We start from the raw sequence: 23,639 nt of genomic DNA on the forward strand, positions 1-23,639 counted from the left end.
TAATCTTTGAAAACAGTGGTGTTTTTTTCTTTTTAAATTGTCATTCACATGTTCTTTTTTCCCTTACTGGTTAGTGTTCTTAATTTGTTTTCTGAGCATTTTAAGAACCTATTGAAATAGCTCCAAGGAAAACAAATAGCTTTTATGTTTAATTTCATTGTTTTAGTATTACAAGCATAGCTTAAGCTGGCTATGAAGTACTTAAAATTTTATCATAATTCATTGGGGGGACAAATTGGCTGTTCAGAGCATCTCTTTATCCCAAGTATTTCTTCTTGAAATGTAGTAGAAAAATAACACTGTACTCACTTTCAGTGCATCAGAATAAAAATTACAGGTGAAAACATTTGGAGATATACTGACAAAATAAAGTACTTCCACTACTGTCATTTTTTTTAAACTGATGAAATGTGGATGTTACATTGGTTTTTTTGTTACTTATAACATTTGTGTATTCTACAAAATATGTAACATTGAAAACAGGCCTGCAGATTGTACAAAATACTAGTTATCTTATATCATATGTCACCTAATAGTTATGAAGCGGGTTTTGTACCAAAGTATGAATCGGAAAGCTGTAATTTGTTCTGCAGTTATCAGCCTGCGTTAGAGGGGTATGATAAAGTGTGCTGCTTAAAAACTAACATTCACATCTCTGTGCATTTGACAAATAAAAATGTATATTGAGGTGCTTTTAAATCTGTAAAGCCAGTGTTGTAGTTTTCTGATAGAATGATTTTGTAGCTTTGTGCATAGCCCTGTTTTTTCATGAGTAGTTATCTGTTTTCATGACAGGTGGTCACTAACTGCCAAGAGAAAATCCAGCATTGGTGAGTGAAAGATGGTTTTATTACATTTCTGAAATACCAATGAGGTCATCTATTTGTATTTAAATAAAGCATACACATTTTTTTGTATCCCATAATTGAATTCTTCTAGTAATCTCCATTTTGAATCCTTTTGATACTAATTTATATTGTCTTTCATCGTTTACTGAATTACATGTTCCCTGATTTCCTGAAGTTGTGTCACCATTTGTGTTTATTCTAATTGCTTTCTTTTTTCCTTTCTTTTCTTGTCTTTTTTTTTTTTTTTTTTAAGTTAGAATAGTGTTACTAGCATTATGAAGTGGAGACAGAGGAATTTTTGAACCTGACTAATCATAGCTCTATTTGGGGACTATTTTTTATATATGTAGTAGAATAATAATTTGAATCAGTTGTTTTAAAATAATGATGGGAATGTGCACAGATACATTTTCCCAAAGTTTGAAAAATCTAATTAAGTGCCTGCATCTCAGAACTTGATTTAGAGACCACACTTTTCTAGAGTGCAGAGAGAAAGCAAGCATATCTATTTTAATGTGCTTATCTATAGTTAATAGGACAATGCTTGGTAAATAACACGCTTTCCTGTGTCTTGTGAGGAAAATGCTCAATTTAATGGTGAATAAAATCTTATGAGTTGTCATGAGGTATAGCTGTTGATCTTACAGATATCAAATTACAATATATCCATGCTGTGTTTACGAAGATTTTAGTGAGAACAACAAAAGCTGTCTTGATTATTGTCTGCAGGGTTATTGCGAAATCATGGTAACTGCCCCTTTAGCGGTGAGATTAAACCTTTGGTTATACACCATCAAGCACATAATATTTTGAATTTATTTTAAGAGGCTTTTTCTTCATGCCTGAGAGATCTCCAAGGAAATAATTTATAGTTAGTGTATATCAAATGTTTTTTGGTTTAAATGCACATAGGCTGCAGGCAGTGGATAAGAGTGAAAATCGGTGCAATCTGTACACATCATTTTATTAAATTCTGACTTTTGGCTTGCAGAAATAATCTAAAACTAAATAATATCCACTTTATAAATAAAAATTCAGGGACTTCATTAATTTTCAATAAATGCAGAGTTGTAGTTGCATCCACTGGTGGTTAAGTCTGTCAATATTTCCATAATGGACCATTCGCTTTTCATTTAACATTCAGTCCAGGTTAAAACTTGAAATGTGAGTCCTTGGTCAAGGAATTAACCATTTTTCCCCTGCTAATTTGGCCAAAGTGATCCATTTTACAAATAATTCCCAAGGGAAGTTTTATTAATGTGGACTTTGGTTTTGGTAAGGAATTCACGAAATTAGTAAAAGGTTGATTCACCCAGCATAGATACTAATTTACACAAATGTGTGACTAACAACTTGCTTCTGGTTTAAGATTGTTTCCCTACCAGACTGAGAATTCTTTAAGGCTAAGGGACATGTTTTCATCCTTTTATCCACAGCATCTCCTACTGTGTTTGGCACATTATAGGCACTTAATAAATGTTTGAGTAAGTAAAGACCAAATATTTGCTAATTTTTGTATAATGTTTTTATAAGTACTATAGCAGTACCCAAATCTGATGAGCTTGACAGACAGAAATGCAACATTTACTTCAGGGCAGGTTCACATGACTCAGTCTCAATTTCCAGTTTTCCATAGCTCTCCAAACTAAAACAGCTTAGCATATTTACCTTCACATATCTTAAAGTAATATAGTACCTTGTCTATACATTAAACAATTAAAATAATTTTTTTCTACTTAGAATTTGCTTTTTCCCCTGAATTATTTTTAATATGGCTCAGGAAACAGACTTTTATGTTTGTTTTTACTGAGGGTCTGCTATTGCTAGAATCCAAATAAATGGCCAGTGAATTCACGAATTTATTATATTAAAAAACTGAAACCAAGTGTCTCCAGTTCCTCTGAAAGCCAGGAAATTGCTATTAGGGAGCATTGTGGAATTCTTGTGATGTTTTTATTATCTTAATTCCACAAAAAAGATTGAGTTTCTGCCATATGCCAGTATTGTGCTGCTGTTTGGAACTGAAAGACCCTGCCATGGAGAAATTCATAGTTGGGCACTAAACAGGGAAATCACAATAATTTTTTGCTATTTGGTTAGAGATAGGAAGCAAGAACAGAGACTGGAGCTATTTTTAAGGGTGTCTCATGCACTGCTTTTAAAAGCATGTTGCTTTTCACTCTAACCTTTGGCATTAGCATAGTCTAAAATACAATTCATGTACCTAAGTTACCCTTCTTTATGAGTATATACCAATATAATGAGCAAAACAACGTGTTTTTTAAAAAATGTAGTCTTATGCTAGTGATGTTTATGCTCATTTGTGCAATTTTAAAGGATTCTTTAAGGGATGAGTATGAATATTTTACCTTAAAATTTTTCTTAATGTAGGCCACAAAATAAAAATATTTGTAGAAATGTAGGAGTAAAAATGGTCTGGGGCAATGGAGTCTGACCCCAGAAATCTCTTCCAGAAAATTAATTCAAATCCCAGAACTTTGGTGACCTAAAGACGTTTATAGTATTTTTTTAATTAATAACAGATAAAAAGGAAATGTCTGAGCCTAATAGTTGAGAATTTGTGCATCACTTTTAGAGCTAATAGTGGTTTTCAATTTAGTGAAGATTTAAGAAAATTTTTAGGTACAACTTTTTTTCCTTATGTCCTTTTTACTTAACTCAGGAAATAAGGCATTATAAAATCCACACACTTATTTTCTCACTAAAATGTGGATATACTTCCTAGTGTTTGATCCACTAGGGGCTGATTATTCTGTTTGTAGATTATTTGTAATTTTTAATCTTTTAAATTCTTCCCTAAAGAACATGGGATTTGGAGCCACAGACCTACATTTGAATCCTATCACTTACTAACTTTGTCACCTTGGGTGAATTACTGAGATTTTTAGTTTTCTTCTTGTAAAGTGATAATGATAACTACTAAACTTGAAGGTAAAGCGTGAGACAATGTCTATAGAACATCCACACTGGCACTCAATAAATATTAATAGTAACTCTGAAATCTTTTTTGAAAAATTTAACTAATTGTCAGATAAAGAAAGAAGGAAAAACCAAAAAACCATCCAAAGCTTTGTAAATATTCCTGAATATTTTGTATTCACGCCATTGTCTTCTTATATCATGATGGAGAGATGGCTTCCTGAGTGGTATTGTTAAAGCTTTATATTAATGTTTTTAAGTAATTTTTATTATGAAGAATTTCAAACAAAGGGTGACAGAGTTCTGTACTGAACCCACATGTACCCATCACTCAGATTCAATGATTATCAACTCATGATTGCATCTGAACTGTTTGTTTCCTTTTAAAATAGCCTATCCTACCCTCTACCCCCACCTCCATTTTGACATTACTCTGAAGCATTTCATCTGGGAATATTTCGGTATATATCCTAAAGACATAGAAAATTGCATATTAGCTGTTTAAATTTTAAATTAAAAATTTGAAATTGGGCAGTATATTTATAGAGTTCAAACTTGAAGAAGTACAAAAGGGTATAAATGGTATGTAGTTTCCCTCTTACCCTTGTCTTCCAGTTCTGACTTCTCTTCTTGGTAAACGACTGCTCTTTACCAGTTCCCTGTGAATCTTTTCAGAAATTATTTGCACAAGGGGTGTGTGTATGTATGTGTGTGTATATGTATGTACGTATATGTATGTGTATTCATCCACATATTTATATTATGCTCCCACTCTTTGATAAAAATGAAATCACACTGTACACTGTACATTTAATACTCTACTTTGGAGATTGTCTTCAGTCATTAATTAACTCCTATTCTTTATGTTCCCATGAACTTCATTGTGTGTCAAATGTCTGATTTTTAGAGTTACCAAATATTTTTTGGTATTTATTTATTTTTAAATAAATAATGGCCACATGACTGAGAGTATGACTTATACAACTCAAAATACATCCTTGCTAAGCTGTTGTATCCATTATTTATTGTTTTTTAATAAAATTACTCCAAAATGTACTGGCTTAAAACAGCAACCATTTACCTATATATGGTTCTTTGGTTGTGCATATCGGACTGAACTTACCTCTGTTGTATTCTCCTGATCTTGTTTGGGCTCACTCGTGTGGTTGCAGCCTTTTGGTAGCTGGGTTGCCCAAAATGGCCTCGCCCACAAGTCTGGTGGCTAGTGCTTGGCTGTTAGCTGGGCCTCACTCTCCATGTGCTCTTTTATCTTGCTTACTTTACATGATGCTATAAGGGCAGCAAGAATGGAAGCTGCAAGGCCACATTCTGTTGGTCAGAGGAACTCATAAAACTAGACCAAATTCAAAAGGTGGGGAAATAGACTCCACATGTTGGTGGGAGGAGTGACAAAAAATTTATGGTCATTTTTAATGCACTATAGATGACTTCTGTTGAACATGTCCCACAGAAAAAAGAAGTCTCATTACTTGTGTTGATTTGTGAGAATTAAATGGAATATGGTATCTGATGCCTGGCACATACAAATCATCTGTATGTTAGGCACTGTTTGTAATCATAAATTATATGCATATGAATTGTGTAAAAAAAAAAAAAAGTCTTGTTTCCTGCAAATTATCTTGAGAGTTTTAAGTAGTAAAGATATCTATGAAATTACCCGAAGCAAACTTAAATGAAAATATAGAAAAAGCTATTTTATATTGCTCAGATGTTTAATTTTAGAAAGAATAGCTTTAAATTTGGATGTAAAAATTCTGAAGCATGTGAGTTTTGAGAGGGGGGATTGTAAAGCAAACTTGACATTTGTTATTTTTCAAAGGAAACTGGAAAAAATAGTATTTTAAGAAAAAGAGTAATTAGTTTCTAGCATAGGTTATAGTCAAAGTATATAGTGAGAAATAACCAAGAGAGCATGCCTAAATAGATAAAAATCACAGGTGAAGATTTGATGATTTCTTTTTCTTTCTTTTTTCTTTCTTTCTTTCTTTCTTTCTTTCTTTCTTTCTTTCTTTCCTTCTTTCTTTCCTTTCTTTTTCTTTCTTTCTTTCTTTTCTTTCTTTCTTTCTCTCTCTCACTCTCACTTTCTCTTTCTCTCTCCCTCTTTCTCTCTCTCCCCCCCCCCCTTCTTTCTTTCAATTCCTCTTTCTAGTTAGTCAGTACAAATAGGTGAATATCTATATCTACCTCTGATGTTTTTGAGGGATACCTTGCCCCACAAAAGCACTGAACTATTTTAGAACAATGCTGTGGTTTTATAGTGTGTTTCTCATGTATTACCTGAAACAGTGTTTTCTTGCCTTGCCTTCATATGCTTATATAAAATTTATTTTTTTTAATGCATACTATATGAAATATCGATCTGCATACCTTTAATACTTTAAGAACATTTATTCATGATGATGAGTTCACTCCTCAATGTTAGGTAAGTTTGGCAACCATATTTTTCAGAGTCTTCATTTTACTGACCACAAAGTTTTCAGTCACTGTTTTGTACAGGCAGGCCCTCTGTTTGGGCTTTTTTATTTTTATGTGTTGTAAAATCTTCCAGTTTTCTGAAGATTTTACATACTTTTGTTGTTGGGATTTCTGTTGTTATTTATGAAAATGTCCTTAGGGGCAAGGGCAAGAGGGAGGAATCATATATAAAAACACTCTTCTCTGTCATTCTTCAGGTTTTTTTTTTTCTGGTGTCATGTTTTAGTACACGGGTTGGGATGTTAAGTAAGTTTTGAAATTTTTGTGTATGCTGTTTCAAAGCAAATTAAGATGAAAAAAAAGATTCAAGTTGAATGTTTTAAGAATGATTTTTTAAGAAACAAAATCTGTATTAAGTTTAAAATTTTTTATTTTGAATATAAAATGAATACATGTTTACTGAAAGGTAGAAATAAAAGAATAAAGGTAGACTTACTCATAATTCTGAAGAGAAGCTAATTCTCTCCCTCTCACTTTTTAAGACATTTTGTTTTATTTCCTTCAGCTTCTTAATTCTTGTTTGTGTCACTGTGGTCAAATTGTAAATGCTTAGGGTTTTTTTCTTTTCTTTTTTAAAAGAGTTAATGATTTTTAAACTGTAATTAGAATTTGTTAACTTCTAGGAGTCCCCTCACCTTTATATCATGTTTTTGGAAAAACCACACTAGTTTAATACTTAAAACATTTCTGAAAATAAAAGGCAAAATTATATGTTATAGGGGAATTCTTTTCCCCCCAAGAGTGTAAACTATTATAAAAAAAAAAAAATCCCTAATGACATCTCATCGTTTAGAACATAGTCTTTGAATATATTTCCAGTGTCTGTGTATTTTGGTTCACAGTTTCTCACAGTCAGCTTAAGTCCAGTGAGTATTTTGATATATGTGATTGAGGCTACACCTCAATGCGATTTGGACACCTTATGATTTTTCATCTTTGTCTTAACCGTATTAGGTTTGAAAACTACATTTCTTTGCACTCTTGATTTTTTTCGGTTTTCGTTCATTTTTATTTATTTATTTTATAAAATGAGAGCAGCATGCAATAAAACTTTCAAGCACAGAGCACTGAGGCCGAAGGGTAAATATTGCAACAACAATGCTTGACTGAGAGGTGTATCATTCAGTAATAATCTAGAGTTCATGCTCTTGTTTCGAGATACAAAAGTCTAAATTCTGATGTACTAAAGACAAAAGGAGGTGTGGCTATCAGTGTATGACTAAGGAAAATGTAAGCTGTAAAAAAATTAGGCATGTGTACAATTTAACCTTTTTACTAATTTATTTTGAACTCATGACCAAATTGGTGATAGTTTTCCCATTTTTCTTTTTATTTAAATCAAGCAAGTTATAGATAATTTTGAGAATGTTATGTACTTGGTGCGTTCAAAGCCAGGATTGCTGTTTTTTTCCTCATGTAAGACCTCTTGAAAGAAACAGTAACATCAAGGGATCTATGAGTGGACTTCTGTTGAAATTTATGCAAAATATTTATGCAAAATATCTATTGAAATTTATGCAAAATATTATGCAAAGATCTAGAGTTTTTATCAGTTTTTTATAGGTGTCAGTGACCATAAAGGGTTATGAACAACAAACAGAAGTTTTCTTTTTTTCTAAAGTATAGAAAACAAGAAATTGAAATGATAAAACTTATGAATTATGCTTAGATTTAAGTAGAAACTGGCACAAACATTCAAAGCTTAAGTCAATTATAAATTATCACATCTAAAGTCATCTTTTCTTAAAAGTCCCTCCTGATTTGTTACAGAAATATGTATCAGTTGTAGAAAATTTGGAAAATAAAGAAAATAAAAATTGCCTATAAACTCATCACCTAGAGCTAAGACTTAGGCACTTTGAGGGCATTTCTTTCACACTTAATGTGTTTTTATATAACTTTTAAACTTTCTGACGTTGAATTCACATCTCATTCTATTCTTAGAGCAAAAGAATACTGATGAAGAAACAGGTACCAATGATAACTGACAAGTGTGAAGTTACATGTGCATGGTTGTTGGTAGAGGGCACAAATTCCTCTCTCCCAGCTTTGCTGTGTATATCCACTGTACTCTGTTGTCTCGTTGTTGAAAACTTCAATTGAAGAAATCTCGTAGAATGTTAGCTGCGTCTGTCTCTCTTTGGATAATTTCGTTTCATTAAACTTTTGAAAAATTGTAAGTTTTTATATTTAGGTTCATCTGTTACCTATTTCTAAAAATAAAGTTTTCTGATAGACTCATAAAATATAGAGAACATGGATTATTTCATCAGCATCTTCTGATATGTTCCCTAGGTATGAGTTGAGGAAAAGGAATATGAGACCATATTGCCTGAATTTTGAATACTATCATTTATCTTGATAGTATTTTATTTTGCCATGACCATTTTTTTAAAATGCTGTTGATTTAATACAGATACATTTAAATTGTTAAAAGTGTTCCCCTTCCCATCAGATTGCAGAAGGCACAACAATGTAGATCCGTCTTTCAAGAATGTTTTTATTGCTTAATATAACCTTGATAATTTTTTATGCTGTTTAAGAGGATACTTTAAAAAAATCAGTAATTCCTTTCTTTAGAAACGAAAAGTTTTCTCTCTTTACAATGCCTGAATTCAGTATTCCTCTATTTTCTTAATTTTTGGGGTAGAAACCGAGGCATCCATCAAGCCAGTGGATCTTTTTAACAGAGAAGCATTGCAAAATAAAAAGACATGCTATATTTGAGTGATGATCCCTGCAGCATATGGCATAAGGCTTGGTTGCAGAGCAGGCACTCAATAAATGGTGAATTGAATTGAAACAAAGGTTTCTTGGATGCTTACTGGGACATTCTAGAGTGGGTATGATGGACTAAAAATCATTTTTAAAGAAGATTGTATATTTATTCATATATATTCCAAAACCTTTGGGTTTTATAATTTTTTAAATGAAAAACTTGAAAGCATTAACTCTGCCCCAGATCAGCCCAAATATTAACACTAATGTAAAGCCCTTTCCCTTTTTTCCCTTTAAGCATCTCTTCATGTTTTCTGCTTTTTTGTTTAGGATATTAGGTAAAGAGAATGACAGAGGAGATGTTTTTTTAAATGGGCTTAATGTCTGTTTTCTGCCTATTCCAACTTCATACATTAAAGTGAAAATTACCAAAATTTTATTTCAGTGATTTATTTTCCTTTTTTATTATTGAAAGCTGGAAATTGGAGTCTTTAATCACTTGTCTCAAAGAAGGGATGTAGAACCTTTTCTTTTGCTTTACAAAGATTTTCTTTTATCTGTTGCATTTAAGAAGACAATTAAAAATAAGGAGTTCCTCTTATATTTCTCCCATCTCCTTTTTTAGTATTCTATTATGAAAATCTTCAAACATACAGAAAAATTGAAAGAATTAAATAGATGAACCTTGATCACATGTCTATCCATACCTCAACCCTGAATCCATTTTTTTGTGATGCATTTCACAGTAAATTGTGGACATCTGCATACTTCACCTATAACTACTTGAGCATACACATCATTTAACTTACTGTCTCTCATACTTTTTATTAATACCTTATGAAAATAAGGTATTTCTCATGAGATCTGTCCTGATCTTCATCCTTAAGGTTAAGGCTAGTTTGTAGTTATGTCCTTTTTTTTTGCTGCTGCTTTTTAATAACAATAGATGCTTATCAGAAGGCTTTTATTATATTATAGCACATGATTAGCAAGACTCAAAAGAAGATTATAAAAGTTTCTTACATGCCTTATAGCAGTGCTTTAGTTCTTATTTTCTATAAGGAACATTGCATGAGGATGTCTGATGCAAATTAAATGTTATTTATTGGATAATTCTTTTAAATTAAGAATTGAAGGCTGAACCTAATCTGTAAGAATCAGATATGGTGAAGCCAAACAAAGAGGTCTATATAGAATAAATAAGTAGGCTTTAGAGGTTTATCCTAACTATATCTGGGTTTTATTTTCCATTTGAAAAAAATCATTTTAAGCAGTCTCTTCTTTGACTACATATTTTACAGTCTCCAAAAATTTAGTTATATATTTCTCAGTGGCAAAATAGAAAAAAAGCTATTCAGTTTTGGTACAAATAAAGATAGGTACAACCTTCCATAACACATTAGTTCTTAGAGTCATTTTTGCGTTTTCTGTTTTATAGGCTTTGTGATCTTTAATGGGATTATTTAAGCCCTAAGTATGAGAGGGACTACGTGGAGATAACTGTTTGACCAGGCACTTGATGCTGGATATTTCCACTAGTGGGAATTTCAGGGAGAGAGTTCCTCAAGCCATAATTTCTCCCAGAGACACTGCTTGACTCCTACTTGCCTCCCTTCAAAAAGGATTTCTGCATGAGCTGCTTTTTAAATTATCTTCTCCTTTCTTTTTGTATTTTTAGAAAACAATTCAAAATTTAGAAATAGCAACTCCAGTCTTAAACTGTTCTCCAATATGTCCACATTTTTGTTATAGAGAGAATTATTGATAAGTTTAAAACTGAATATGCGTGCTTTGGAATAATACTGATATTGATCTCTTGTAGCACCTTGATTGAACGTACTGTTCTTTTAATATATAAAAGAGATGTTTTGTTAGAAGTCCCCCCCTTTTCAGGTGTATTTACCGGAATAGTATATATTGAATGCTAACTTGAATACTAGCTGTTTAACAATTGTAGGAACAATTAGACATCTAAGCATTTGCAAAATTACTTATCTAAAACTGCTAGTGTTTGTAGATTTAATACTGAGTTCACTGTGTGCAGGTATTGTGTCACATCAGATCTTTATGGACAGTATCCCATTTATTGCTTGCACCAATCCTGTTTCCAAAAGCTTCCTGAATTGTTACATTTAGCTATACTTTTAGCAGTAAGTTGTGCTATTTGTATCAAATTGAATGAATTTGACATAGTAGAATTATCTTAGTGGGTAATACAGTCTTTCTTTAAAATTTTAGAATTGGGTTTTTTTTGATGCTTCATGGAAAAAGGGTCATTGGATGCTCAGTGTAGATGTACAGTGCTGGGCAGGGTGTTAGACCGTTTATATTTAGCCCTCTTTGAATCTGTGCGATAGTTAGGCATTATTCCAATTTTACCATTGAAGATACTACAACTGGGGTTAATTTGTTTATGTTAAGTGGTGAATCTGGGATTGACCCTCTGGTGTGACTTCAAAGCCATGTTCTTTCTGGTATATAGCCCTGTTCATGAAGTTTCCTAACATTTTATTCATATAAAAATGTATCCAGAAGGATCATTTTTGCCTTAAACAAATAAAGACATTTTATGTTTATTTATAAAAAAGGATTCAAGAGGAAATTTTTTTAAAAAACACTAGAACATTAGAAAATGAAAACTTTTGCTTGAAAGAATACAGGTCAGAAGACCTAGGTTAAGGTCATTGCTTATTGCTTACCTCTCCTTGATAGAGTAGATCTAATTTCTCTTGAACGTGTGTTTTTTTCCATTTTCCTTCTGTTTTCTCTTTTGTAAGAGGAAAATGTTGATAAGTGACATTTACTGCAGGAATATTTTAGGATGAATAACAATATATATGTGAAATTTCTTGGTATTTTTAAGACTAAATGGGATGATTTTTATTATGTTACTCTTGCTTTAGGGGAGCTAAGGAGTAAACTGAAACCAATTCCATGATTTTTATAAAGCAGCCATTTTTATTATCTGGAGAGAGATTATCTATGCTGCAATTTATTCTAATTTTAATTGAACCATATCTACATGTTCTTTTAAATTACTTGCTGAAATGATGAGTTTTTTGTTTTTGTTATTTTTTAAAATTGAGACCACCACCTGTCTGCTTTAAAAAATTTCAGTGCTCTGGTTTTGCTTGCAGCCTGCTGCCTAGCAGGCAACCATTAGGAAACCTCATATCCAGAGGAGGTTTGAAAAGAGGTATCTCATTGTAGGGCTATTCAGTTCCAGCAGGTGTGAGAACTGAGTAGGGTTCACAGTGTGGAAACATATGACCATTTCTGCTCCTACAAAATTACATCCTTTAGTGGTTTGAAATTACTTTATTTAGGTGGCTCTGTTTAGATAAAACATGGAACAGACTCCAAGGCCCAATCGAAATGCTTTTTATATTACCTCTACCTAATTTCTTTTAGCCCCTGATTGATTGTCTCTCACCTTAATAACATTAGTATGAATAACTGAAGGGTTGATGACTCCACCACATTTTTCAACCTAAAGTTTTCCGAGGAGAACTGAAGCATCTGATCAAATTTTGTGTTCGTGATTTCTATTCCAAAACCAGTGTTTATTTAGTCAAAAGCTTTTATCTTCTTCCTTCATCTTGAGCCCGTGTCCCTGCAAACTCACTGTCTCCCTTAATTTCCAAATTTTATTTAATTTAGATGATCCTCTACCTTAGGGAACACTAATTCTCAAAATGTGTGTGTTCTACATCTAAAAGCTAATGTCCCTGAGAGTCTTTATTCTTTGATATATGTATGGTGGAATAATGCCATTGCTAAATTTTATAAAAACACGATTTTAAAATTAAAAAACACTTTAATCTTTAAATTGCTAAAATTAGGTGTTTGATTAGCTTGTCTTATGATACATAGTCTACTCGAGGAATTGTTAATTTGTGTATTAATTTAGTATTTGGTATTTTTTTGTCAACAGGAAGAAAGTAGATAATGACTATAATGCCCTTGAAGAAAGACTCAGTACCTTGCCTGATAAGTTGTCTTATAATATCATGGTATGTTTGGTGTGTTTCTTTTAAAGTAATATGTTGTTTCTTGTAAAGATATTAACTGTGTAGAGTAAAAAGACGTTTCTTTGCTTTATGTGTATTGATTCACAAATTGCCTCCCTGATGGCCTCGATCAGAGGTAGCTACCATAGCAAGGAAGGTTTGTTTTTGTTTTACTTTATAATAATACACTAATTGTAGTAATAGTTGGTATGTACTTTGCCTTTTTTCAGATTTATATTAAATTATCATGTTATGATGGCATAAATGTTAGCATAAAATTTGACATATTTGGTATGCAAATTTACTGTGTTAGAAAACTAGTTACAACAGAAATGTGGCACGTAGTCATTTCCTGTTAGCCAGAGCAGGAATACACCATAATGTTGTGTAATTCACAGAATTAAACCCTAGAACATTGATTTTATATAAAAAGGTGCTGCTGATTTTTGTTTGCATGATGTTTCATCTCGACATAGCAGTCTATTCGTGAGCCCTGAATTAGATTCTTTCATTGCATAAATATTCTTTTTCATGAAAACTGTGTTCTTAATTAAATTAGCCCAAATATTTTGAAAATGTATTGTTCTTTATTATACCAGCTCAAATATTTCGTAAATTTTGTAAACCCTTTAAAGCTATGCATTTGTTAATTCCTGTTTCGCTCAAAAAAGAGACTGTTTTCTCAGAAATAATTTTCAGTTTTTAAAAATCAAAGTTATTCTTTATTAACTTAACATTTTATTTCTAGTTTGCTTTCATTTAGATTTATGAATGAGCAAAAAATATAGACATTCAGAAGCAACACTAATTTCTCTGAAAGCTATATGTAAATATGCTCTTTTCTTGTTTTAATGTTGATTTATTAACCTAAAACAATTTTCTATAGGTTTTCCTAGTGAAATTTTAATATAATGTTAAATTTCCATGAAATTGACATTTTATTTTTCCTAGTGTAGAGATAAAAAGGACCTTCACACAGAGCTTTTAATGCTGCTTTATAAAATGTAGTTTTTAGTGTTTTTAATTTTTTTGCCTCCCCCCCCCCCCCTTTTTTTTTAAACAATAGGTACCATTTGGCCCCTTTGCCTTCATGCCAGGAAAACTTGTCCATACTAATGAAGTCACTGTTTTACTTGGGGACAATTGGTTTGCAAAATGTTCAGCAAAGCAGGCTGTGGGCTTAGTTGAGCACCGGAAAGAACGTATGTACCAATTATAAATGATGTTTCTTTGCTGGATGTGTATTGGTTCACAAAGTGCCATGCTGATGGACTGTTTGCTATTAAAAGTACCTTCCATTGATTTATTAGATAAATATAACAAATATCCAGGCTATTTGTGATTCTTTTGAATTGGAGGTAGTTTGAGCAGATCCAGCATTTGAGAATGTGGGCTGGAGAATGGAACATCTGGTTGGAAATGTCACCCACATTAGTATGTTTTCGGAAATTACCAAGTGTAAAAGTTACCACATATGGTTTTGTAGGTAGAAGTTGGATAGGTATAAGAATTGGGGTCATTTGATACTTTATAGTTGGTTTGTTTTAGATGCTTTTCATAGACTTCCGCTTTTTAATACTTTAGCACAGAGAAGGAATTTACTTCCTTCTCCTTCTCTTTATTGAACTAAGATAAATACCTATTTGCAAAAGTAGAAACAGTTCTTAACCATGCGTTTTGGTTTGGAAGAAGTCACATTTCCATTCTACAGAAGAAAAGACCAGGTGGGGAGAGATGCTACCTAAAATGTCACCCTTAAACTTAAGTGGTTTGAGGTTTCTGCCTCATTTTATTGAGGTAGTTCTAGTTTTCTTTATCTGTGATATTGTTTATTGATTTATACATATCCACACACACACGTTGTGTAGTTGGATGGGTTGGCTTGGGTGCTAGCTTAGTTGCGTTTTAAAATTAGTTTTATTTAATATCTAATCTATGTTCTTATTTCTGTAATAGCATACTTAAATTGATAGTATAATATCACCCCTACCTGATTTTTAGCCTTCTAGTTAAATATGCGTCTGAAAATAAATTTTTGAGGCTCCTTCTGTATAAATGAGGTCATGTAGATAGAAAACAGCTGAGTTTTCTGAAGCTGAAATTATTTCACTTATACATGAGTGGGTACTAGTTGGAGAACTCATTTACTCAGTGAAAATTCTGGAATCTATATTTGGAGACTCTAATTGCAAATCAACTCCTATAAGTTTATAATTGATATATATTTTGATCTTTTATGCCACTAATCAGAATCTTATTGTTTGGCTTGTGTATAATTTCTGGCAATGATAATTCTTTTGGCATTACTACATTAAAGTAAGCCATGTATATTAGAGCAAAGAGAATGGGCATAATTCTTTAAAGGCCTTTCTTAATGGTGAAGGCTTTCTTTATCTACTGGGGTAACTCTGCTGATATGAAATCAGTTCATAGTCTTTTGAAGTTTGTTCACTTTGATTTTCATATGGCTATTTCAGCAAAGAAAGCTTTAGAATCAATTTGACTTATATTAATGGAAGAATACTTTTAATAGAATAGAAAAATATTTTCTGGTAAATCACTTTCCAATGTTAAATACGGTTTTAGGAAGTGACCAAAACGATGACTTTTGGGGTCGATATTTATCTAAAATAATTTTCAGAATACATAAATAATAAATTATGTTTGAGAATCTATTTTGCTAAATGAATTCTAAAAAGTTGTTATCACACAGTTTTATAATAATTCATAATAACTGAAGAAATTGTTCAGGCATATTATTGTACTTAACATTTATTAAGAAAAGATACTTTATTTTCCTTAAGGCAGAAGAAATAAAGCAGGTTAAACATACCTACCTCAGTGTCAACAGAGTGATTGGGGAAGGTGAAGGGAGGTCATTGCATGTTTAAAAAGTAATCAAAATACAGGACAAAATGGATTTAACACCACAATAAAAGGATTCAGAGACAGTGACTCAGAGGAAGATCATTTGTAAGAGGAAGATGGCAAGCTCAGTGTCCTACCCTTTTGCTCACATCTGGCATTTTGCCATTTAACATGAATATGAACAGCTTTTTAAAGTGTTTTATTTTTTAAAATTATCAGAGCAAAGTTGACTTTTTATTTGGTATACAGTTCTATGAGTTACAACACTTGTAAAGATTTGTTTCACCAGCACCACAATCAGGAAACAGAATAGGATACAGGATATACCTTAGGACATGGGACCACACCAAAAACTCTCTCAATGTTTCCCTTTTGTGGTCACACCCTACCTCTACCCCCAAGACCTGACAACCACTGATCTATCACCTTTTCTAGAATGTCATATAAGTGGAATCATGCACTAGGTAACCTTTTGAGACTTCTTTCACTCACTATAATGCCTCATCTAGGTGGTTCTGTGTATGAAAAGTTTCATTCCTTTTTATTGCTGAGTAGTGTTCCATTACATGCATGTACCACAGGTTTTCTGTTTACCTATTGAAGGACATTTGGGTTTGCTTCCAGTTTTTTGGCATTTACAAACAGTTGCTATAAACCTTTTTGTACAGGTTTTTATGTGATCATAAATTTTCTTTGCAGTTGAGAAATACCTATTGTTTTCTTTTAGTGTCTTCGTCTGGCTGGCCTCATAGAAAGTATTCCTTCCTTTTCACTATTTTGAAAGAGTTTAAGAATTGGTGTTAATTCTTCTTTGTTTGGTAGAATTCATCTGTGAAGCCATCTGTTCTGAGCTTTTTTTTTTTGGCTGTGTTGGGTCTTTGTTGTGGGCTCTTCATTGTGGCATGTGGGCTTCTCTAGTTGCATTGCGCATGCTCTAGAGCACGGGGGCTCAGTAGTTGTGGCACTTGGGCTTAGCTGCGGTATGTGGGATCTTAGTTCCCCAACCAGGGATTGAACCCAGGCCTCCTGCATTGGGAGCATGGATCCTTAACCACTGGACCACCGGGGAAGTCTCTGTTCTGGGCTTTTCATTGTTGGGAGGTTTTTGATTATTGATTCATTTCAGTCTTCTTACTTGTTCTACGTCTACTCAGATTTTCTGTTTCTTCTCGTTTCAGTTTTAGTAGTCCATATGTTTCTAGGAATTTGTCTCTCTAGGTTATTCAGTTTGTTGGCATTCAACTGTTCACAGTATTCTTTTATAATCCTGTTTCTGTAAAATAAGTAATATTGTCTCACTTTTCTTTCTGTTTTTTTAATTTAGCTTTTTATTTAAGATTCTGCTTTTTATTCTTCCTCCTGCAGGTTTACTGCATATTTCATTTCAGGTTCTATATGTGATTATAAAGGCATCTCTGCTTTTATTTCTGGTTTTAGTGACTTGAGTCTCTCTTTTTCTTAGCCAGTCTAGGTAAAGACTTGTCAATTTTGTTTGTCTTCTCAAAGAACCAGCTTTTATTTTTGATTTTTCTCTCTTGTTTTTCCATTCTCTATTTTGTTCATTTCTAATCTTCGTTATTCCTTCCTTTTGCTTGCTTTGGATATAGTTTATTATTTTTCAAGTTTCTTAAAGCATACAGTTAGGTTATGATTTGAGATCTTTTTTTAATGTAGTTGTTTATAGGTATAAATCTCAGCATTGCTTTCTCTGTGTCCTATGAATTTTAGTATATTGTGTTTTCATTTTTCTTTATCTCAAGGTATTTTCTAATTTGCTTTGTGATTTCTACTTTGACCCATTGCTTAATTCAGTGTTTTGTTAAATTTCCACGTGTTTGTGAATTTTTCAGTTTGCCTTCTGTTGTTGGTTTCTGATTTCATTCCATTGTGATTGGAAAAAAATACTTCGTGTGGTTTCAATCTTGTAAAAATTTTTAAAGACTTGTTTTTTGACCTATCACATGGTCTTTCTTGGAAAATGTTCCATGTTTCCCTTAGAAGAATATGTATTCTGCTCCTGTTGGGTGGAATGTTCTGTATGTATCTGCTAGGTCTAGTTGTTCTATAGTGCTGTCAAAGTCCTCTTTCCTTAATCGTTCTCCTTTCTGGTTCTTCTGCCCTTTATTGTAAGTGGGGTATTGACATCTCCAATTCTTACTGCAGAACTGCTTGAATTGTGCAAATTTTTGCTTCATATATTTGAGGCTCTATTGTTAGGTGTGTGTATTTTTATAATTTTATTCTTTATTTAAAAATTTTATTGAAGTATAGATGATTTACAGTGTTGTCTTAATTTTTGTTGTACAGCAGTGTGATTCAGTTATACATATATATTCTTTTTCATATTCTTTTCCATTATGGTTTATCACAGGATATTGAATATAGGTCCCTGTGCTATACAGTAGGACCTTGTTGTTTATCCATCCTATGTATAATATTGGGTTGGCCAAAAAGTTCGTTCGGGTTTTTCTGTAACATCTTACGGGAAAACCCAAATGAACTTTTTGGCCAACTCAGTAGTTTGCATCTGCAATCCCAAATTCCCAATCCTTCCCTCCCCCCACTCCCCCTCCCCCTTGACAACCACAAGTTCTCTGCATCTGTGACTCTTGTTTCTGTTTTGTACCTATGTTCATGTATGTCGTATTTTAGATTCCACATGTAAGTGATATCATATGGTATTTGTTGTTCTCTTTCTGACTTACTTTGCATAGTATGATAATCTCTTGGTCCATCTGTGTTGCTACAAATGGCATTATTTCATTCTTTTTTATGGCTGGGTAATAGTCCATTGTATGTATATACCACATCTTTATCCATTCATCTGTCAATGGACATTTAGGTTGTTTCCACGTCTTGGCTATTGTAAATAGTGCTGCTATGAATATAGGGGTGCATGTATCTTTTCAAATTTTAGTTTTGTCTGGATATATATGTCCAGGAGTGGGATTGCTGGATCATATAGCAACTCTATTTTTAGTTTTTTGAGGAACCTCCATACTGTTTTTTCCATAGTGGCTGCACCAATTTACATTCCCACTAACAGTGTGGTAGGGTTCCTTTTTCTCCACACCCCCTTCAGCGTTGTTGTCTGTAGACTTTTTGATGTTGGCCATTCTGACCGGTGTGAGGTGGTATGTCATTGTAGTCTGGATTTGCATTTCTCTAATAATTAGCGATGATGAGCATCTTTTCATGTGCCTATTGGCTATCTGTATCTCTTCTTTGGAGAAATGTCTACTTAGGTCTTCAGCCCATTTTTTGACTGGGTTGTTTGTTTTTTTGTTATTGAGTCATATGAACTGGTTATATATTTTGGAAATTAAGCTCTTGTCAGTCGCATCATTTACAAATGTTTTCTCCCAGTCCGTAGGTTGTCTTTTTATTTTGTTTATGGTTTCCTTTGCTGTGCAAAAGCTTCTAAGATTAGGTCCCATTTGTTTATTTTTGCTTTTATTTCCGTTGCCTTGGGAGACTGACCTAAGAAAACATTGTTACGATTTATGTCAGGGAATGTTTGCCTATGTTCTCTTCTAGGAGTTTTACAGTGTCATGTCTTGTATTTAAGTCTTTAAGCCATTTTGAGTTTATTTTTGTGTATGGTGTGAGGGTGTGTTCTAACTTTATTGATTTGTATGCGGCTGTCTAACTTTCCCAGCACCACTTGCTGAAGAGGCTGTCTTTTCCCCACTGTATATTCTTGCCTCTTTTGTCGAAGGTTGACCATACGTCTGTGGGTTTATTTCTTGGCTATTTTGTCCATTGAACCATATGTCTTTTTTTGTGCCAGTACCATGCTGTTTTGATTATTGTAGCTTTGCAGTATTGTTTGAAGTCTGGAAGGGTTATGCCTCCTGCTTTGTTCTTTTTCCTCAGGATTGCTTTGGCAATTCTGCATCTTTTATGATTCCGTATAAAAGTTAGGATTATTTGTTCTAGTTCTGTGAAAAGCATCATGGGTAGTTTGATGGGGATTGCATTAAATCTTGCTTTGGGTAGCATGGCCATTTGAACAATATTAATTCTTCCAATCCAAGAGCATGGGTTATCTTTCCATTTCTTTGGGGTTATCGTTTCATTTCTTTGGAACCATCTTCAGCTTCCTTTATTAATGTTTTATAGTTCTCAGCATACAAGGCTTTTACCTCCTTGGTGAGGTTTATTTCTCAGTATATAATTGTATTCTTGATAGATTGAACCTTTTATCAATATAAAATGCCCCTTGTCTGTTGTAACCTTTTTTGACTTATTTTGTTTCATATTAGTGTAGCCACTCCAGTTCTTTCTTGTTACTCTTTGCATGGAATATTTTTTCCATCCTTTTGCTTTCAACCTATGTGTGTCCTGAGAAGTAAAGTGAATCTCTTTTTGATGGCATATAGTTGGATCTTGTTTTGTTTTTGTTCTTTTCCCCCAATCCATTCTCCTAATCTGTGCCTTCCTACTCCATGGTACTTTAATACATTTACATGTATTAAACTAGTAACTATTTATAGGGCATTGCCATTTTATTATTCTTTGGTATGTCTTATAGCTTTTGTACCTCATTTCCTTCATTCTGCCTTGTTTTGCGTTTAGTTGATTTTTTTGTAGTGAAGTGTTTTGATTCCCTTCTCATTATCTTTATTGATAGTTTATAGGTATTTTGATTGTGGTTACCATGGAGATTACTTACAACATCCTAAGGTTATAGCAGTGTATTTTGAACTGATTCCAGCTTAACTTCAGTCACTTAGGAAAAAAGCTATTTCTGTATAGCTCTGTTCCTCCCTTTATATTATCGATGTCACAGATTATATCTTTATATTGTATACCGATTAACATAGATTTGTAATGATTTTTTATGCGTTTCTCTTTTACATCCTATAGCAAATAAAAAGTGGAGTTACAAACCATAATGACTGTAATACTATTTTAAATGTTTGCCACATTTACCTTACCAGAGATCTTTACATGTTCATATGGATTCTAGTTATTGTCTAGTGGCCTTTCATTTCAACCTGAAGAACTCCCTTTAGTTTTTCTTGTAGGGCAGGTGTAATGATAAGGAACTCCTTTAACTTCTGTTTATCTGGAAATGTCTTAATTTATCCTTCATGTCTGAAGGACAGTTTTTAATATCTCAGTACTTTAAGTATTTCAGCCCACTGGAGTTCTGACTTCCAAGGTTTCTGTTGAGATCTCTGCTGATATTCTCATTGAGGATCCCTTATATTTTTGATGAGTTTTTTTCTTGCTGCTTTGAAGATTCTCTCTTTGTCTTTCAAAAGTTCGATTATGTGTCTTGGTGTAGGTCTAATTGGGTTTATTCTACCTGGAATTAGTTGAGCTTTTTGGATTTGTATCAATAGATTCATGTCTGGGCAAATTCAAAATTATTTTTCAAATAATCTCTTTTCCACTTTTTTTCTCTTCTCCTTTTGCAACTCCCTTAATGTATGTATTAATCCACTTGATATGTCCCATAAATCCCTTAGGCCCAGTTCACTTTTCTTCATTTTTTTTCATTCTGTTCCTTAGACTTGATAATGTCAAATGTCTGTAATCTTCAAGTTCACTGATATTTTTCTTCTGCTTGCTCAAATATGTTGTTGACCCCTCTAGTGAATTTTTCAACTCAATTATTATACTTTTCAGCTCCAGAATTTGTGTTTGAGCCCTTTTTATAATTTCTCTTTATGGGTATTCTCACTTTGTTCATATATTTTTTTAAAAATTTCCTTTAGCTCTTTGTATTTCCCTTTAGCTCTTTGAGCATAGGAGAGCAGTTGTTTTAAAGTCCTTTTCTAGTACATCTGATGCCTGTGTTTCTTCAGGGACAGTTTCTGGAGATTCATTTTGTTCTTTTGAATGGTCCGTGTTTTCCTGTTTACTGTGTGCTTTTTGATATTTTGATGAAAGTTGGGCATTTGAAAACACAACCACCTCTCCCAGTCTTTGCAGAATGGTGAGAAGAACCTTCACTAATAAGCTAGGCATTCTTTAAGCCTTTGTATTAACCCAAAGTGAAAAGTTTTGTCTTTTGTGTGTTTTCTGAGCATGTCTTTCCTGGGCCTGTGTATGGATTTTTGATTTCCCTATATACATGGCTGCTTTTGAATATTTTACTTTGCCAAAGATTCTCACCTCAACTTCTCTTTGCAGCCTCAGGATGTATGTTGTATGGCTCAACTTCTAATCTGGCTCAACCTCTAATCTCTTGCCCTAGACATCTGCAGAACTGTAGTCCTCCTGCAGCTTTCAACAGCAGTGCCAGCTAATTGCTTCCCCCCTGAGGAGGCCTGGTTTAGGTGAGACAGATACCAGTATTTCAGACAGCCCCCAGACTGGTTAGAATGTTGCAAATACAGTCTAGTTTGTTCTCTGTGTTTCAAGGCAGGGATCTGGGCTGCCACCTTCTCCAGACCAAAACTGCTCCACACTAGGGAGTGGGGGGGGAAAGGCAAGTAAAAATGCCATGAAATTTCCTGCCATTTTGACTGTGGCTTTTTCTTGTTTGGGTGTTTGCATGGTTGTAGACCTTTGAGTGTTTTCCAGAGCCCCTCTAAGATATTTTAGTTAGTTTTTGTGTTTTTGATGTTTTTCGGGGAGGCAGGGAAAGCTTGAAGCTTCTTAGTCTGTAATTTTGCTCCTTGTTATTTTAAAGGAAGATTTTATTTTCCTTTGAGCATAGGAAACTTCTGAGCAGGTTTGTAGTGAGTAAATGTAGTGAGTGATTAACTGGAGGAAGGAAGGAATGAGAAGAAGATCCTGGAGGTGATGAGATTCGAAGCATAGATAGAAAATGTAGCTTTGGAAAATATCGATGAAGAAGAGAAAGAAGCAAGAGTAGGTGAAGAATATTTGGGTTGAAGACGTTAGACTAAAATCTTCATAGTAATAAAGTCAAGTTTATTTGTTCAGAAGTAGGAGAGGTTAGGATCTTGAAGTGCATGTGGACTATATATTATGGGAAATGTGATATGGCCATCAACAGACTTTTATGATTTATCTTATGAGGCAATATGTGTATTCTTTAGTATCTTCAGTGAGACATATCTTAAATGCATTGGTATTTTGTTACAGAGTATAAGTTTATGATTTGGGGTTTTATCTTCAGAATAAACATAAATAGCTTTAAAACATCATATACCTTAAAACATATAATAAAAAGTAGTATCCTTCTCTGTCCCTCTCTGCTCCCAGTTCCCATTCCCTAGAGGTATTTCTTTTAGTCTTTAGGCTAATCTTTTGCTTTGCTCTTTTTATGCATATTTCCCAAGTACTTTGCATATTCTGTTTTCTTGATTTTTTTTCCAATTTTATGTAGTATCTACTAGTTGCCTGCGTATAATTAAAGGGGAACATTTAGCTCATGTTCTTCTCCCTGTTCCTCAATCATTTTAATATTTTTTATTATAATTTTTGTTTAATCAGTGTTCATTCTTAGATATAATTCCATTTCCATTCTTGAACAGCCTTTCATTTGAAGTTTACTGCTTTTTTTGTTTGTTGCATAATGTTATGTATCTATCATTAATTCAACCAAACACTTTCATTTTATTCTTAGAGACTTCTTTACTGGAGTCCTTCATATTTGCTCCCATCTTGAATTTCAAAGAATGGCTATCTTCCTAGTGTCTTCCTTTATCACTGTACCATATCTTTGCCTCTTATTTATTCCCATTTCTTGGTTCCTATGGCATCTCCTTTCAAGTTTTAGCTTTTAGTAACTTTCTAGGAAGGTATGTGGGAGATACATTTTTTGAAATTTTGCATG

General features: G+C 33.2%; 1 protein-coding gene across 1 annotated transcript in view; it reads left to right on the plus strand.

Annotated features, from left to right (window-relative positions):
- The window catches only part of URI1 (URI1 prefoldin like chaperone), a 65,071-nt gene that overhangs the window by 26,098 nt on the left and 15,334 nt on the right, over positions 1-23,639 (plus strand). The window contains exons 2-4 of the mRNA XM_082605981.1: positions 796-830; positions 12,937-13,015; positions 14,079-14,214. Coding sequence (XP_082462107.1) covers positions 796-830; positions 12,937-13,015; positions 14,079-14,214 — 250 coding nt within the window. The remainder of the gene's footprint in view (positions 1-795; positions 831-12,936; positions 13,016-14,078; positions 14,215-23,639) is intronic.

Source organism: Mesoplodon mirus, assembly GCF_964341445.2.
Source record: "Mesoplodon mirus genome assembly, chromosome: 19".
NCBI lineage: Eukaryota > Metazoa > Chordata > Mammalia > Artiodactyla > Ziphiidae > Mesoplodon > Mesoplodon mirus.